We start from the raw sequence: 16,284 nt of genomic DNA, 5'->3' as shown, positions 1-16,284 counted from the left end.
TCTTCGACCCCTCCACCATCAACTCGGTCCCCATTTACTCGAACAAAGTAAGTCCAACCACTACATAGAAGAAGAAGAAATCAGATAAGACCAGGTTATAAAATTTCCTTACCATTGAACCAGACACGTGTTTGCACATCAATATGAACGTCCGTTTGGAAGTGAATTCCCTTGTGGTTGTTTGTCTGCAGGTGAATAAATGTCTACAGCTGAAGCCGACCTCCGAGGTTCTCACGCACAACAGCAGCTCATGTGAGGACCCCAAATAGGTTTAAAATACTAAATAAATATTCAAGTGCGATTATTACTGAAACACAAATTGCTCAACATTGCTTTGGCACTGCCATAACTTGTCAACACTTTATCTGTGACAAGGACAACTCCACTGAGAACCGACTGGAGACTTTCCCAGATGTGTCACACCTGTGTTTTTTTGGTTACCAAGGCGACAATGCAGAGGCCGCGCCGTACAGCGACTCTGCGCTTTCGGGAGCCGAAGGGAACGACCTCGGCTTCACAGACTCTGAGGAAGAGGAGGAGCGCAAATTCCTCTACCACACTAAGATCAGGTAAGACAGACCAGGCCAGAACCATGTGAGACAGACCAGACTAGACTATGACCAGGTGAGACAGACCAGGCCAGAACCATGTGAGACAGACCAGAACCATGTGAGACAGACCAGACTAGACTATGACCAGGTGAGACAGACCAGGCCAGAACCATGTGAGACAGACCAGAACCATGTGAGACAGACCAGACTAGACTATGACCAGGTGAGACAGACCAGGCCAGAATCCCATGAGACAGAGTAGGCAGTAGGCACAAGGCAGCACCCTATGTTTCATAGCGGTGGAGCCACTAGGCTGTAACCTTGTTGTTCTCCTGGCCCGACGGTCCTCCTGTAGCCAGAGTGTGGCTCTCCGCTCCCCCTCCCCTCCCGTGACCCCGAGCGTTCCCCGGGTCCAGGTGTCCACCTCGGTCTGGAGGGCCATGGAGTGAGTCCCAACACACAGTAACACACAGTAACACACAGTAACACACTGTTACACACTGTTACACACCAGCACACAACCACAGAGTAACACACTGTTACACACTAGCACACAACCACACAGTAACACACTGTTACACACTGTTACACACCACCACACAACCATTTCATTGGACAGTGTATTTGCGTATATTTGCATAACACGATCTGATTGGTCGACGGATCCGTCGCTGCCTGAAAAGTTGAACATATCTCAACGGAACCGACACAACGGACGGACCCACAATGCATTTCGAGAGCGCCACCATGCAAAGTGAAAATGAGCTCCGTCAACGGACGTATGCAGTGTGAACGCGGCGTTACACTAGCTAGCACACAGCCACAGAGTTACACACTGTTACACACTAGCACACAACACTGTTACACAAGGTATACCACACAACACTGTAACACACTATTGCACACAACTGCACAACACGCGTTTTTGTGTTTTTTGCGTTTTTGTCGCACACTAACACACAACGGTAACACCGCTGTCATACACATCCCGCTTGGGCTCTGTATCTGCGTCTTTCACTGTCTCTCTCTCTCTCTCTCTCTCTCTCTCACACTCACTCACTCACTCACTCACTCACTCACTCACTCACTCACTCACTCCCGCCCTCCCTCCCTCCCCCCCTCCCAGTGAGGTGAACAGCAGACTGGGCTCTGTCTCCTCCCTGCTCTCTCTCTCTCTCTCTCCGGAGGGGATGGGAACCAGAGGACGAGCCCTCGCCCCCGCCGCCCCCGGCCCCCCGCGGATTGACGCCCAATACTACGACGATGACATCATTGAGACCCCGGTGCTCCTGAGCCCCCCCCCGGAGCCCGAGGACCCCCTGGTGGGCCGCGAGATCCAGCTCAAGTTCCGCTGTCGCACTGAGATCCATCGAATCCCTGTGGTGTCGGTAGGTCACTGTGTGTCGGTAGGTCACTGTGTGTCTGTAGGTCACTGTGTGTGTCTGTAGGTCACTGTGGTGTGTCTGTAGGTCACTGTGGTGTGTCTGTAGGTCACTGTGTCTGTAGGTCCCTGTGGTGTCTGTAGGTCCCTGTCTGTTTATCTCTTAGGTGTCTGTAGGTCTCTGGTGTCAGTAGCTCTGTAGGTCCCTGTGGTGTCTGTAGGTCCCTGTGGTGTCTGTAGGCCACTGTGTCTGTAGGTCCCTGTGGTGTCTGTAGGCCCGTGGTGTCTGTAGGTCCCTTGGATCCCACGCCTGGAGGATGCACACAGCACTGTGGTGTATGATGTGTCTGTCAGGCTGTTATTGAGGGCAATACTAAGGCCCTGTCCCAATGCTCCCCCTTCCCCTAGATTTGAGCCCTAACCCTAGATTTTGTGCGTTCCCGTGAAGGGGTAGAGTGTCCTAATACTTAGGGGAGAAAGGGTAAGTGCCTATTTTCCCTTAAAATAAACCCTTGAATGCTAGCCAGCTCGGGAGCTGACTTGCAGCTAAGGGCATTCAGAGCTGTTAAGGGGAGAGGAATGGGACTGGGCCTAATCCAGGTCACAAAGTGGAGTGGTCTTACTACACCGGTGTGGGTAAATCCTAATAACTTGATATTCTCAGCCTCACATGCAAATCGTTATTAATTAAACCTTCTGCTCAATGACTCAACGTGTTTGTTGTGCCGTCCTCTTCGAATGGACGTCCATAAGAACAGATGGGTCTGACTCATAGTGCTCTCTGCTCATGTGACCGGTCACATGTGACTGCACCGTGGCCAGTGGCCAGCTCCCTGCTGACTCCTCGCTGTATCTCCAGTCCAGACCGCTGGGGGAGGCGCTAGAGGTGCTGGCAGTCAAGCTCAAAGTCCCGCCCTCCCGCATCCTCCTGCTCAGGAAGGAGACGGAGCTTCCCGCTCACTCCTCAGCCAATCAGCTCGGCCTGAGCATCGCTGACATCATCGGTAGGCAAATGCAGATCCCCGTTACGTTGACATTTGTACCCAAGGCATTCAGCAGACGCTTTCATCCAAATTCGCACACGACTTCAAGTCTCTATGCCCTGAGCCACTGCTGCCCTTATTATGTATTTTAGAACGACGTTGGGTTATTTGAAACACTTGAATTTCCGCTCAGGGATTAATAAATGTTTATCTTACTTTGGTCTTGATCTGCCCATGTCAATGCATCATGTATATATTATGGGATATAGTGCAGCTCCATCTGGTCTGTCTTGCTGTACTTGCAGAAACATCTTCATGTGTTTTGAGGTCATTTGGACTTGATTAAGGTGTGTTATTGATCCATGTTGTTGTGTTGTGTAGATTGTGACGTTTAGCTGTGTTATTCTAGCGATCCATGTGTTGTGTTTTGTTGTTGTGTTGTGTAGATTGTGTCGTCATGGCAGAAGACGCTAAGCAAGAGACGCAGAGCACAGACATCATCACTGTGCGCCTACAAGGAAAAGACAGAGGCTCAACTCAGGAGTACTCCCTACACAAAGTCAGTAAGACACACTTAAACACGTACACGTACAGTACATACAAACACAGACTCTGACACCTTGGTGTGTGTGTGTGTGTGTGTGTGTGTGTGTGTGTGTGTGTGTGTGTGTGTGTGTGTGTGTGTGTGTGTGTGTGTGTGTGTGTGTGTGTGTGTGTGTGTGTGTGTGTGTGTGTATGTGTGTGTGTGTGTGTGTGTGTGTGTGTGTCCAGGAGGCGTCCCTGGGCTCCATCCTCTCCCAGTACACGGCCAGTCGGGCGGCGGGGGGGGGCAGGGCTAAAATGCACTTCCTGTTTGATGGATCAAAGATCAAAGCGAGCCAGACTCCCGCCCAGCTGGACATGGAGGACGGCGACGTCATTGAGGTGTGGAGCTGAGTCACGTGACCTGCCACCTGTCCAATGTAGCACCTGCATTTGTTTTCACAACCTGTGTGTGTGTGTGTGTGTGTGTGTGTGTGTGTGTGTGTGTGTGTGTGTGTGTGTGTGTGTGTGTGTGTGTGTGTGTGTGTGTGTGTGTGTGTGTGTGTGTGTGTGTGTGTGTTACAGAGACTCTCCTTTTGTTTATCAATATTGTCAATATTGTTTTGGCGTCACCACGCTGTGTTGTGACGGGTTCATCTAGATACTTGTTACTCAGGTGTGTGTAAATGTAAATGCCAATATCCTAGGTTAAATGGTCAGATAAAAATGCTGTTACTTTTTTTTGTCATCATTCATAGTTCATCCGAAATTCAAAACCTCTCACGTAGATCAGGTTTGCATTTTGGATTACTCAAATGTATCGTGCATACTTTTTGTTTAGAATTGAATGTGTTTTTTGCAACCCGATGTAAACTGCAGGTATTTAATAAAGAAAAGCTTGGTGAAGTACAACGTTTGGTTGATGGTAAATTAATAACAATGTCTTTGAAAATATATTGTAAAAAATGTGATAGCAAAACCTAAAATATTTAATGGAGGAATAATTTTCCTTCATAAATAATTATTAATAAAGGATAATTGTCCTGTCATTTTATGGTTCTGTAAATTTCTTAATTTAAATAAACAAATAGATGTATAAAAATAATTTGAAAGACCGAATGACTTTTCATTATCGTGTGTCACGTGAGGCGCAAGGCGGAAGCTATATAAGATCCAACATGGCGCTAAGAAGTCAAAACAGATTCATCCTGCCGCGTTAAAACTACTTTTTTTTAACTGTTTACCTCGACAACACATGTGCTGTCTTAGTATTTTATGGTACCTCTCGTCATGGTCTTTTAAATTGGTTTAAACACGGATATTTGATTGAGAAACTGCTTGGAAACTGCGGGCAGAACGTCGAGTCATCAGGTAAACAACACATCGTGTGTGTCTTCTGTGTTTGTTGGAGATGTGTCACGAAAACACAGGCTTATTGTAACTGTTTCGTCGTTATTAGAGATATATACGATATCTGAGTATATGATGATAATGAATAATCAGCACAATCATCGTGGTTGCGCTTTTCCTAATTAGTACGTAGTCATCTCAGATCGGCTCGTATAATCACATGATTCGGTTTGGTCTGAATGTATTGAACACGTTATTCCACTGTAGCTATAATTTCGTAGTCTGTTAAGATGCAGATTCAGTACTATTTGCTGTGGAGGGTGGGGGTTAAAGAACTGACCTTATTATTATCACGACTGTCTGCGCAATCTACCAAAGCGTCTAATGAGCGCAGTGACGGATTGAATGCAGATTTGGTGGAGTCCCAAGTGTAAATGCATTTAAATGATTGTATTATATGCAGCATGCCAGTCTTCCCCTAAATTACTCATATCATCATCGACCTATTTTCGATCCGTGGTGGATGTCTGGGTTCTGATTCCTCATCCCATCTGTCAGTCAAGCACTTTCACTTCTTCTTTCTCTCTTTTACTTTCTCACATGACAGTTATCATTTCTCGTCCTGACTCTGATGGTAGTTCTTCCAGTTCAGAACCCCGAGTTCTGCTTCTGTGGAGCTCACTTTATGTACAATACTGTTGTCCTGTGTTGCATCTGAGGATCACAGCCACGTTATTGTCCGCAGTATCTTGTAAACGTGTTGGTACTTTACGTATTGGCAAGAAGCCTTTCTTCTCTCAGTTGATGTCGACATAGTTTGACCTTATTCAAAGAGACCTGAAGGGGAGGCTGAGATCAATTCATCCATATTTGAATGTAGAGAAAACGGGAACACAGTGTTTGTTGAGGATGTAGAGATAAGATAAATCACTCTAAACTAACTCCCAAACAAGAGGAATAACTTTCATCAAGGAAGGTCGTTGTTCTTTTGATGCGATCAGGAGATAAACTTTGGTCAGCGTCTGTATCAACTCTACTGTTGTCGGTTGGTATGGTTACCTCTAAATGAGCGTAGCCAACCGCTTGTAGCCATGGTTACCTAGCTGATCAAAGCATACCGGCCTGTTGCCCTGGCTACCTCCCAGCTGATCAAAGCCAACCGCCGGTTGCTACGGTTACCTGTTTCTCAGCAGCAGCGGCGGCGGCGGCCATGTCTCTGAGCGATCCCGGCGGGGACACAACGCACTTTCTCTCCGATGACAGCGAGGGGGAGGAGCCGGGGGCGCGGCCTGGCCAGGAGGAGGAGGAGGGGGCGGAGTCACCCAGCGGCGTGTCGGTCAACAGGGCGTGCCTCACCGTGGCGGTCCTGTGCTACATCAACCTGCTGAACTACATGGACCGCTTCACCGTGGCGGGTAGGCCGGCCGGCTAGCGCCACGCTGACTGGACACCCTGCCGCCCTGGACACGGGCGGTCGAGTCCCAGTCCGTCACATAAACAGAACAACACACACACACACACACCGCCCATCAATGAAGCGCGGCCTCATCTTAATGACGTGCTTGAGCTCCATACAAAGTCAACGTATAGACGCGTTCCAGGCGCCTGTCGCCTGGAACGAGTCTATACGTTGACTTTGTATGGAGTCACCCCGGCTTAAGACAGGAGTAAATGTTATTTCTCCCCAGGGACATGAATTAACCACTTACTGTAACCACAACCACCTGGTCTGTCTCATGTGTAGATCAGGGTTGCCAACTCTCACGTATCTGGCGTGACACTCTTTCGCTTTCAGCATCAATCTCACGCTCTCACGCATACACAACAAATGTCACGCCAAAAAAAACAAAAACTCCCGTTAATCTTCTGTTGATGACTTGACTAGACTAGACCCCCCCATCACCCCCCCCCCCCCCCACCCCCCCTCAAAAGTCTTGAGAGTCTCACTCCAGCCAAAAACCCAAAGTTGGCAACCCTGGTAGATCTACGGAGCGTTTCTCACTCTTCCACATCTTGGGACCTTGTCAGTTCATCTAATCTCACAGCTTCACATGGGAACCTTGAACACACCAATGTAGGACATGTCCAAGGCTTTTAATCCGTTTTTTAATGTAAACAAATCGGATCAGTCAAAACGGTGTCAGACTGGTCCTGTTTAGCCGGCTAATGCTAACCCAGTGCTAGACATCGTTTTACTGCTGTTGCTTTGGATACCGTCCAGTACTGCCTGTGTGATTGACGCCAAGGTTTCCTGTACCCCAAGGTGTGCTTCCTGACATCGAGAAGTACTTCGGCATCAACGACGGGTCCTCTGGCCTGCTCCAAACAGGTGAAGAGACATTACACCCCGAAGCTGAGTTCACAGTTCTGCACACAACACACATCTTGGTTAACGTTATTAACATCACATTAACATGAACAATAGCAGCAGTGTGCTGGCGTTAGGTCTGAAGGCAGCCATGTTACAGATGTGGTGGACTGGTTTGTCTTCACATTTGTCCATTTTCAACCATACAGATGTCTCTTAAAGTGGCCCACTTAAGTCCCTTAAGCAATTAAGGAAGCGGACAACGATCTGTGTCCAACAACGTACAACGTGATCCACATCCAAGACTTTTTCTTTTGCAAATTCCCACACTGAAAACAACCCCTGGATGCAGTCTGAAAGTGTTTTGTGTCTTACTAGATAATGTATACTGTTTTGTGTCTTACTAGATAATGTATACTGTTTTGTGTCTTACTAGATAATGTATACTGTTTTGTGTCTTACTAGATAATGTATACTGTTTTGTGTCTCACTAGATAATGTATACTGTTTGTATGGTTTCACACAAAACTATATCCACATATTATGGTCTGTAACACACCCGCCCGTTGTGTCCCCTCTCCAGTCTTTGTCTGTAGTTACATGCTCCTGGCCCCATGCTTTGGTTACCTGGGCGACCGCTACAACAGGAAGTGGATCATGTGCGTAGGCATCTCCTTCTGGTCCCTGGTGACGCTGGCCAGCTCCTACACGCCGAAAAACGTCAGTCCAACTGTGGTTTTCTCTGCACTGAAGAAAACAGCGTTCCGTTGTTGGTCTAGATTGTTTGTCCTAAAACCTGAAGCTATGCATCAAAGGGCCCCTATTGGACCATCAGGTGTTCTTGATTAACCAATAGACCTCTGAAGAATAAGTCCCGCCTCAGCGTCTCCGGTTCCCTCGGTCAAATGTCTATGGGGAATAACATGGGGTTTATGAATGATCGTACATAACAAACTCTGTCGGTGGCGGAGAAGTAAAAGCTGCGTCACGTTTTGAACTACACACATTTTCCATCTAGCTTCGACTGGCTTTTTGGATTGTCGGTGCTATTAAAGTAGTAAACGATTCTAAATGGTTTTAACGGCACCGACAATCCAAAAACCCAGTCGAAACTAGATGGAAAATGTGTTTAGTTCAAAACGTGATGCAGCTTTTACTTCTCCACCACCTACAGAGTTTGTTATGTACGATCATTCATAAACCCCATGTTATTTCACATAGACATTTGACCGAGGGAACCGGGAGGATCGGAGGCGGGACTTATTCTTCAGAGGTCTATGACAAGCCATTTCAAACCTACCCTATTGTGACGTCCCAGGTTTGCATGGGTCCACATGGTAGGCTGGTCGGCTGATGTCGTTCCAGCCTACATCTGGGTGGACCCTCTCACTTGTGATGTCACTAGAGGGTTGATTTTGACATGGCTCGTAATGGCGTCGACATGGAACCTGGTGGTAAAGTAGTGATACCACCAGTGATACCACCAAGTAGTGATATACCCTTTCTATATTTTTTTCTGTTATATGATGTATGAATATGTTTCACGTGTTTCACGTCTGCTAAGCTAGAAAAATCTAAGAAACGGCTTGTCTGCGCTCAAACTTTACTTCCGTAACAGTGTGACGTCAGACAGTGGGCAACGCTGAAGTCCCGCCTCCCGGCTACCAGCAATGTTTACAACTTCTCGGGGTGTGAATTTGGTTCAACCAATCGCAACAGACTTGGCGTGCTGACCAATCACAGCACCGGGCTACTCGGGAGGGGGGCCGTCATGATACAAAACAGAACGCTATTGAAAGACGCTGAAATTGGTTTTGCAGAAATGAACAGCGAGAATAATAAAGGGCATTACTCACATACAGGCATGTAACCCTGTTCTGGTAGTACCCCCAAATGGGAGATATGGGATCTTTAACTTGATACCCACATTGTCACCCTACACACTACCCTCCACAATCCAGAGTACTGTGTCCTACTGGAACTTTCCTGCCATTTGACGTTTGGTTAATTCAATCAGCTTGCTCATTATGATATTACATCACATCCTGTGTGTGGGTAATCAGGCCCGTGTCGGTGGTGTTCATTTGATCACTAGTCACATGGCAGGAAGTGCTAACTGGGTAGGGCTGAGCGATTTGGGGAAATGATCATGTTGGGGAAATGTAGCATGTACTCAATTGTGTTGTGTATGCATGTTGTGTAGCATCTGCAGTAGCTGGCTATCACTGCTGTATACGGGGAATGGGGTCGGCCTGGCAATTGTCAGTACTTGCACTTGGTTCTATGAACGTCTTTACTGTACCGACGGCGATATACTGTTTCACTTGTTATGACAAATGTACTTATTGTAAGTCGCTTTGGATAAAAGTGTCTGCTAAATGCCCTCATCCTCATCGTCGTCCGCTTATCCGGGGTCGGGTCGCGGTCGGTCTGCTAAATGCCCTAAATGTAAATGTAAATGATCAAATTGCAATATATATTTTTTTTTTTCAACCAATATTGCGATTGCCATTTAGTATGAGAGTAAAGTTCCAAAAAAAACGGCTGTTCTGTTACATGGCGATGTCGGTTTGAGTCAGATGAATGGTTGGGTCCTACTCACCGGTCCGTTGTGTCTCTAGAGTTTCTGGGCTCTGCTGCTGACCAGGGGCCTGGTGGGCGTGGGGGAGGCCAGCTACTCCACCATCGCCCCCACCATCATCGCTGACCTCTACGTGAAGGAGAAGAGGACCGTCATGCTCTCCATCTTCTACTTTGCCATCCCGGTCGGCAGGTGAGAGCCGCCCTCTGAAGCCCGGCCAAACATAGCGCTAGTGGTGAGCGCTCAGGGCATAGCATGTAGAGGTGAACCCGCCGACAACCGTCAGAGTTTCTGGCTACAAATGTAGCTCCAGGAATCAGAATGGATAGTAAAGACTTTTTTTCGTAGTTTTCCAGCTTTTAACTGTCAGGTTTTCACTTTTAGCTTTATGTCCAAGTGTGTCATTGTTGAGTTGTAAGACTCAACAATTGGCTGCAGAATCTCAGTCACTATATGTAAGTTATTTGTTTGTAGCCATTAGCTCACAAATTAGAAACTTGTATCAGGCTAATGAGCGAGTGTGTGTGTGTGTGTGTGTGTGTGTGTGTGTGTGTGTGTGTGTGTGTGTGTGTGTGTGTGTGTGTGTGTGTGTGTGTGTGTGTGTGTGTGTGTGTGTGTGTGTGTGTGTAGCGGTCTTGGCTACATCGTGGGCTCCTCGGTGGACAGCTTGGCCAAGGACTGGCATTGGGCCTTGAGGGTAGGTGGTCCTGCTGGAGTTACACCACAATGAAAGCTACTGATCTACCCCATCAATGTACTATTACTACCACCCAGTCCATATCACTATTACTACTACCCATACAACTATAACTAGTACCCAGTGAATATAACTAAAAGTACTACTCGGTAAGAAAAAATACTATTACCTGTAGCCGGTAAATAATACTAGTACTACTATCTATTACTATTACTACTACCCATTCAACATAACTATTACTATAACTAGTACCCAGTCAATATTACTATTACAATATTACTAATATATACTATTATTATGACTACCCATTCAAAATTACCATTACCACTATCCAGACAATATGACTTGTATGCTGTAAATATCACGCTTTTGTTATTAGCAAATGCCAGGCATTAAGGAGCTAGTAGGGGTTAGACTGTACAGAGACCAGCTATTGTGAAGTAGGTCAGGGTTAGACAGTACAGAGACAGGTCATTAAGGAGCAGGTAGGGGTTAAACAGTACAGAGACAGGTCATTAAGGAGCAGGTAGGGGTTAGACAGTACAGAGACAGGTCATTAAGGAGCAGGTAGGGGTTAGACAGTACAGAGACAGGTCATTAAGGAGCAGGTAGGTGTTAGACAGTACAGAGACAGGTCATTAGTGATATTTAAAGGTTAAGGGTCAGGTTGAGGTTGACTGTGTGTGTTCTCCAGGTCACCCCGGCTCTAGGGCTGCTGGCGGTGCTGATGCTGCTGTTCGTGGTCCAGGAGCCCAGGAGGGGGGCGGTGGAGGCGCGGCCCGAGCACCAGCTCCAGAGGACTAGCTGGGCCACCGACATGAAGGCCCTCAGCCGGAAGTAGGTCCAGTAGAACCAGGCGGAACCAGATGACACCGGATACAAACCGGATAGAATAGTCAGACCAGTTAGACACCAGTGTTTCCCCTATATGCATTCAGCAGCGGCGCAGCGCCTGATATGATAAATATCAAAGAAATAGCTGAAAATGAACATAAAAGTTGAACTTAGTTTCTGCCAAGTTCAAGGCACATTTGCACAATGATGTGGTCTCAGCAGATACCTTGACTCTGTTGGTTCTTATGTCATATTTGGAAGTTCAATCTGTAAATTGTTCCCAAAAAAATCTCACCAGAAGTAACCATTTAAAAGGGTTATTTTTCCCCGGACCCCCCGAGCGTTGCTAGGTTACCAACTCACGGCACCACTGCTACAAAAAAATCTAGTGGAAACACTGCAGACACAGAACCAGGATTCGTCAGGGCAGTACCAGTTTCAGACCAGTGTGCCTCACAAGAACAAGGAGTACTTTGTTTACAAAAACCATAAAATGTCGATGTCGTTGACATCTGAGATGGTGGAATGTGGAAAAATGTATTCACCACACTGACGTGCGTTTGTTATTGGTCCGGGTGTATCTAGGGGCGTTTGTTATTGGTCCAGGTGTATCTGGGGGGCGTTTGTTATTGGTCCAGGTGTATCTAGGGCGTTTGTTATTGGTCCAGGTGTATCCACGCCGCTGACTCTTTTGGGGGGGGGGTCCGTTTGTTTCAGCCCAAGTTTCATGCTGTCCACGTTCGGCTTCACGGCGGTGGCCTTCGTGACGGGCTCGCTGGCGCTCTGGGCGCCCACCTTCCTCTACCGGGCCGCCATCTTCAACGGCGAGAAGCCACCGTGTGTCACCACCACCTGTGACAACTCTGAGAGGTGAGGACCCCCGTCACACCAACCAAGCGCACCCAGAGTCCAGGGTGATCCTTATTCCCCCAGCGGCCGCCGTGGTTCTGAATGCTCGCCGGGTCCGCGGCCCGTTCCTCTGGGCCGTCCTGGGAGCGGAATGACGAATCCTACGATGACCATGCCCATATCCCGAGAAGACACGCCCGCCTCTATTTCTGATTGGTCCGTCACACACATCACCCATAGCTTTGATTCTACTGTGTATGGAATCGACTACCACACTTTTACTGGCTTGATGTTAGGGTTAGGGTTTAGGATTAGGGCTTAGGATTAGGGTTAGGGGTTAGGGCTTAGGGGCCGACCTAAAACCACAAAGCAAAGTAAGGGTTCTGGGTGTTAATATGATTTTGTGGTGTAACATTTTTTTTCTTTATATTTCATACTTTTTATCTTATCGTCTTATCGTTTATATTTTCTCATGGCTTGGATTCTATCTGTGCGTCGCCTGCATGATGATGAAACTCCTTCAGTCAGACTCTGTGGTCACAGTGCCGGCTCTTAACCCCTCCCCCTCCTCTTCTAACTCCTCCCCCTCCTCCTCTAACCCCTCCCCCTCCAGCCTGTACTTCGGTGTCATCACGTGCGTGACGGGGGTCCTGGGCGTGACCAGCGGGATGGTGGCCAGCCGCGGCCTGCGGCGGCGGACCCAGCGGGCAGACCCCCTGGTGTGCGCGGCCGGGCTGCTCCTCTCCGCTCCCTTCCTCTACCTCGCCATCGTCTTCGCTCAGTCCAGCACCGTCGCCACCTACGTGAGTTTCCTGTTTCCTGTCCTCTTCATCTTTGCGCTCTGCTTCCTGTTCCCTCCCTCCCGCTTCTCTGATCATGTGATTAGGACGACAACGTACAGAAACGCTGCTGCGATAATTGTATGAATTTACGAACTGGTGTTGTCTGGTGATGATGATGATGATGATGTGTCCACAGGTCTTCATCTTCTTCGGCGAGACCTTCCTGTCCATGAACTGGGCCATAGTGGCTGACATTCTGCTGGTGAGTCTGGTTCTGACTGGTTCCAGACACTTCTAATTAGATCTGGTCAGCTGATTGTTCCTTGATCTGACTGGACTTTAGTTGTAGCCAGTTCCGACTGGTTCCGACTGGTTCCGACAGGTTCTGACTGGTTCTGATTGGTTCCATCTGTTTCCATTTGGTTCTGACTGGTTCTCTCTGGTTCTGACTGGTTCTCTCTGCAGTATGTGGTGGTTCTGACTGGTTCTCTCTGGTTCTGACTGGTTCTCTCTGCAGTAAGTGGTGGTTCTGACTGGTTCTCTCTGGTTCTGACTGGTTCTCTCTGCAGTACGTGGTGGTTCTGACTGGTTCCCTCTGGTTCTGACTGGTTCTCTCTGCAGTACGTGGTGGTTCTGACTGGTTCTCTCTGGTTCTGACTGGTTCTCTCTGCAGTACGCGGTGGTTCTGACTGGTTCTCTCTGCAGTTCGTGGTGGTTCTGACTGGTTCCATCTGGTTCTGACTGGTTCCGTCTGGTTCTGACTGGTTCTCTCTGGTTCTGACTGGTTCTCACTGCAGTACGTGGTGGTTCCGACGAGGCGTTCGACAGCTGCCGCATTCCAGATCGTCCTGTCCCACTGCCTGGGAGATGCAGGAAGTCCCTACCTCATAGGGGTGGTGCGTACACACACACACACACACACACACACACACACACACACACACACACACACACACACACACACACACACACACACACACACACACACACACACACACACACCCTCTGTGATTGGCAGGTGCTGTGGATTTGCATCATGCTCGTGTGTGTAGGTGTCTGACTCCCTGAGGCAGAGGGATTCGTACCTGTGGCAGTTCCGCTCGCTGCAGGTGTCTCTGATGCTGTGCTCCTTCGTGGCCGTGGTTGGGGGGGCCTTCTTCCTGGCCACTGCGCTGTTCATCGAGGGAGACCGCAGCCGGGCAGAGAACTACGCCCCCTCAGGTGAGCAGGGGCACTGCAACACACACACACACACACACACACACACACACACTAGTGATGGCTCGTTCGCCAACGAATAACTTCGAACGAACGGCTCTTTAACATGAACAAACCAACCTGATTCCCAGTTTCAGTTCGTCTCGTTCATATCGTTTGTTCTCCGAGACTCGACTCCCAGCTCCGCCCACTAGTCGCGAGTCGCCGTTCGTTCACTGACTGTGTTTAGCGGTGAAGACTCGAGGACTGAGACGTCACGAGAGCCAGACGGGCAACAACATCCTGATTCCGAACATGAAGCACTCCTCAGCTAAAAGGAACTTAGTTAATGTTGTGTTGATTGATGACCGTTTGCACCATTGCACGATCGTGATTCGTTTGAACAAGAACGAGGGAGGAGCTGAGTCTGACCGACTCAGTGACTGAGAACCGTGATTCACCGCTACCAGAAACGCGACTGAACGAACAAACGAACGATTCAAATGACTCTTCTTGGTGAACTGACCGACGCAAACTGATTCATTAAAACGAATCATGAAATCCACCACTAACACACCCATCACTGAATAACATGAACTGAACTGCATTCATCCCAAACTACCAGTCTGGGTCACAGCAGAAGCTACCGGACGGTTTAAGACATTTGAATATTTTTAAATAAAACAATTTGAAATGGTCTGAAAAATAAATCTTCTGCACTTTGGCTGGAAATGTCAACACTGGAAGAACATTAATGCTATATTATAGCTGCTTATCAATTTAGAATCCCTTAACCGTTGATGAGAATCAATAGTTAAATATAGTCTCAGTTAGAGTTTATAATATTAGGCCAAAATGTCATGAAAATATTCAGAAGATTTGTTTACCGTGAAATTATGAAATGTAGATTTTTAAGATGGGACACAATATATGAATGATGGGAGCTACGGTAGCCTTGAGTGTCCAAAACAGCTCAAGAGCAGAACATTAAGAAGCTGTTTAGTGCATCAGATCACTGTGTTAGATTAGTTTGTAAAATGAGTTTCTCTGGTCGAGGTTAAACTCAACTGATGCTTTGTCTTTCTTCTGCCTAGCGACAGATGACGAGCCAATTGTGGTTCCCAGGAGCGGCCGGTCGACCAAGGTGCCTGTATCAAGTGTTCTGATTTGATGAGGGGACACGGCCGCAGTGACGTGATTGGCCACGTCGTTCAGCACGGCAGACTTGGGACTTCTGCACAGATTTGCACAGATGTGTTTTAGAGACTGCGGGACTTGTTCTGTCAGCGCTGGCAGGGGTTCACAGAAGGGTCGGACTTTGTGTTTGGATTATTCTCTTTCCCTCCCTACTGTACTAAGTGGATCTTAACCGAATGCTCCCCCTGTTGGTCAGCCCGAGAAGCACAGACCCACCTTCCCCTTTTTCCTTTCTTTTGAATTGACAGAACTGTCTGCTGAAATGATCCTGGATTGGTCAGAAACACATGCCAATCCCTATCTGGCCAATCACGGGACAGTGAATGTTGAAGTATATTCCGTGTCCTCAGTATAACCCTTTCTGAGAAGCATCCCTGCAGCAAAACCTTTGTTTTAAAGATAATTATTTTTAATGTTAAAGTGTAATTTACTTCTTTTAATTCTGCGTGTGTATGATTAAGAGGAGCTCTACCAGTTGTTAGTCTGAACCCGCTCCGTCCCGGACTCCACTACGGGGTCTAGAGGATGATCCTGATCCACAGGACCAGGAGACTGGTCTGGGTAAACCCCGGTTGTCTGGGTTGTCGTTGGACCCAGAGGCAGCCATGGCTCCAGACGTGGAGTGTGACCTCCTCAGGCGGGGGGCCGGCGGGGGTCCGGCCCTCAGGGCTCTCATTCGGGCGCAGGACTGACGGCATGATGCCTCAGGCACACATTGTTGTCTGTGTTTCCAGAACCTTCTGGTGGGCGGCGGTACTGTAAGGAGGGCAACATTCACACATTTGTTACTTTTTGACATGCATTCTACGTTTTAAATATAATCAAATATGATTCATAAAGGTTTTATGTTTTTGTTTTTTTTTAAGTTGGAAAAACCACAAAACGTGTTTAGTTACATGAATCTATTTTAGCCAATTACTGTTTTATTGAGTGAAATAAATGAAACTCTTCAACCCTGTTTCTGTTTCCCACTTTGGGGGTTCACACACATGCGCGCACACAGGCACAAGTACACACACTCCATGCACATACAGGCACATACACACACATAC

The 16,284-nt window shown here is 47.8% G+C and overlaps 2 protein-coding genes across 6 annotated transcripts in view; both read left to right on the top strand.

Annotated features, from left to right (window-relative positions):
- Positions 1–4,343, top strand: part of nfatc2ip (nuclear factor of activated T cells 2 interacting protein) — a 5,454-nt gene extending 1,111 nt beyond the window's left edge. For all 3 annotated transcript variants that reach the window (XM_084488243.1, XM_084488245.1, XM_084488244.1), the window contains exons 2-9: positions 1–47; positions 192–252; positions 446–569; positions 907–996; positions 1,678–1,939; positions 2,792–2,936; positions 3,362–3,474; positions 3,687–4,343. The exon at positions 1–47 is cut by the window's left edge and continues 64 nt beyond it. In XM_084488243.1, the coding sequence (XP_084344369.1) occupies positions 1–47; positions 192–252; positions 446–569; positions 907–996; positions 1,678–1,939; positions 2,792–2,936; positions 3,362–3,474; positions 3,687–3,851 (1,007 nt within the window). In that variant the 3' untranslated portion in view covers positions 3,852–4,343. The remainder of the gene's footprint in view (positions 48–191; positions 253–445; positions 570–906; positions 997–1,677; positions 1,940–2,791; positions 2,937–3,361; positions 3,475–3,686) is intronic.
- Positions 4,344–4,600: 257 nt separating this feature from the next.
- On the top strand, positions 4,601–16,190 carry spns1 (SPNS lysolipid transporter 1, lysophospholipid). 3 transcript variants are annotated; one of them, XM_084488240.1, is made up of 13 exons: positions 4,601–4,808; positions 5,981–6,202; positions 7,051–7,116; positions 7,679–7,815; positions 9,717–9,868; positions 10,307–10,373; positions 11,068–11,210; positions 11,925–12,077; positions 12,670–12,859; positions 13,035–13,100; positions 13,636–13,734; positions 13,891–14,059; positions 15,136–16,190. In XM_084488240.1, exons 2-13 carry the CDS (start codon positions 5,998–6,000, stop codon positions 15,204–15,206), a joined length of 1,518 nt encoding a protein of 505 aa, XP_084344366.1. In that variant the 5' UTR covers positions 4,601–4,808; positions 5,981–5,997; the 3' UTR covers positions 15,207–16,190. The 3 variants fall into 3 exon arrangements, with proteins under 3 accessions (XP_084344366.1, XP_084344364.1, XP_084344365.1); XM_084488238.1 differs by having other exon boundaries at positions 15,130–16,190; XM_084488239.1 differs by having other exon boundaries at positions 4,610–4,808; positions 5,978–6,202; positions 15,130–16,190.
- Positions 16,191–16,284: the final 94 nt, after the last annotated feature.

The sequence above is a fragment of the Micromesistius poutassou genome (genome assembly GCF_964030765.1).
Source record: "Micromesistius poutassou genome assembly, chromosome: 1".
NCBI lineage: Eukaryota > Metazoa > Chordata > Actinopteri > Gadiformes > Gadidae > Micromesistius > Micromesistius poutassou.
This window is presented reverse-complemented; position numbering and strand designations above follow the sequence as displayed.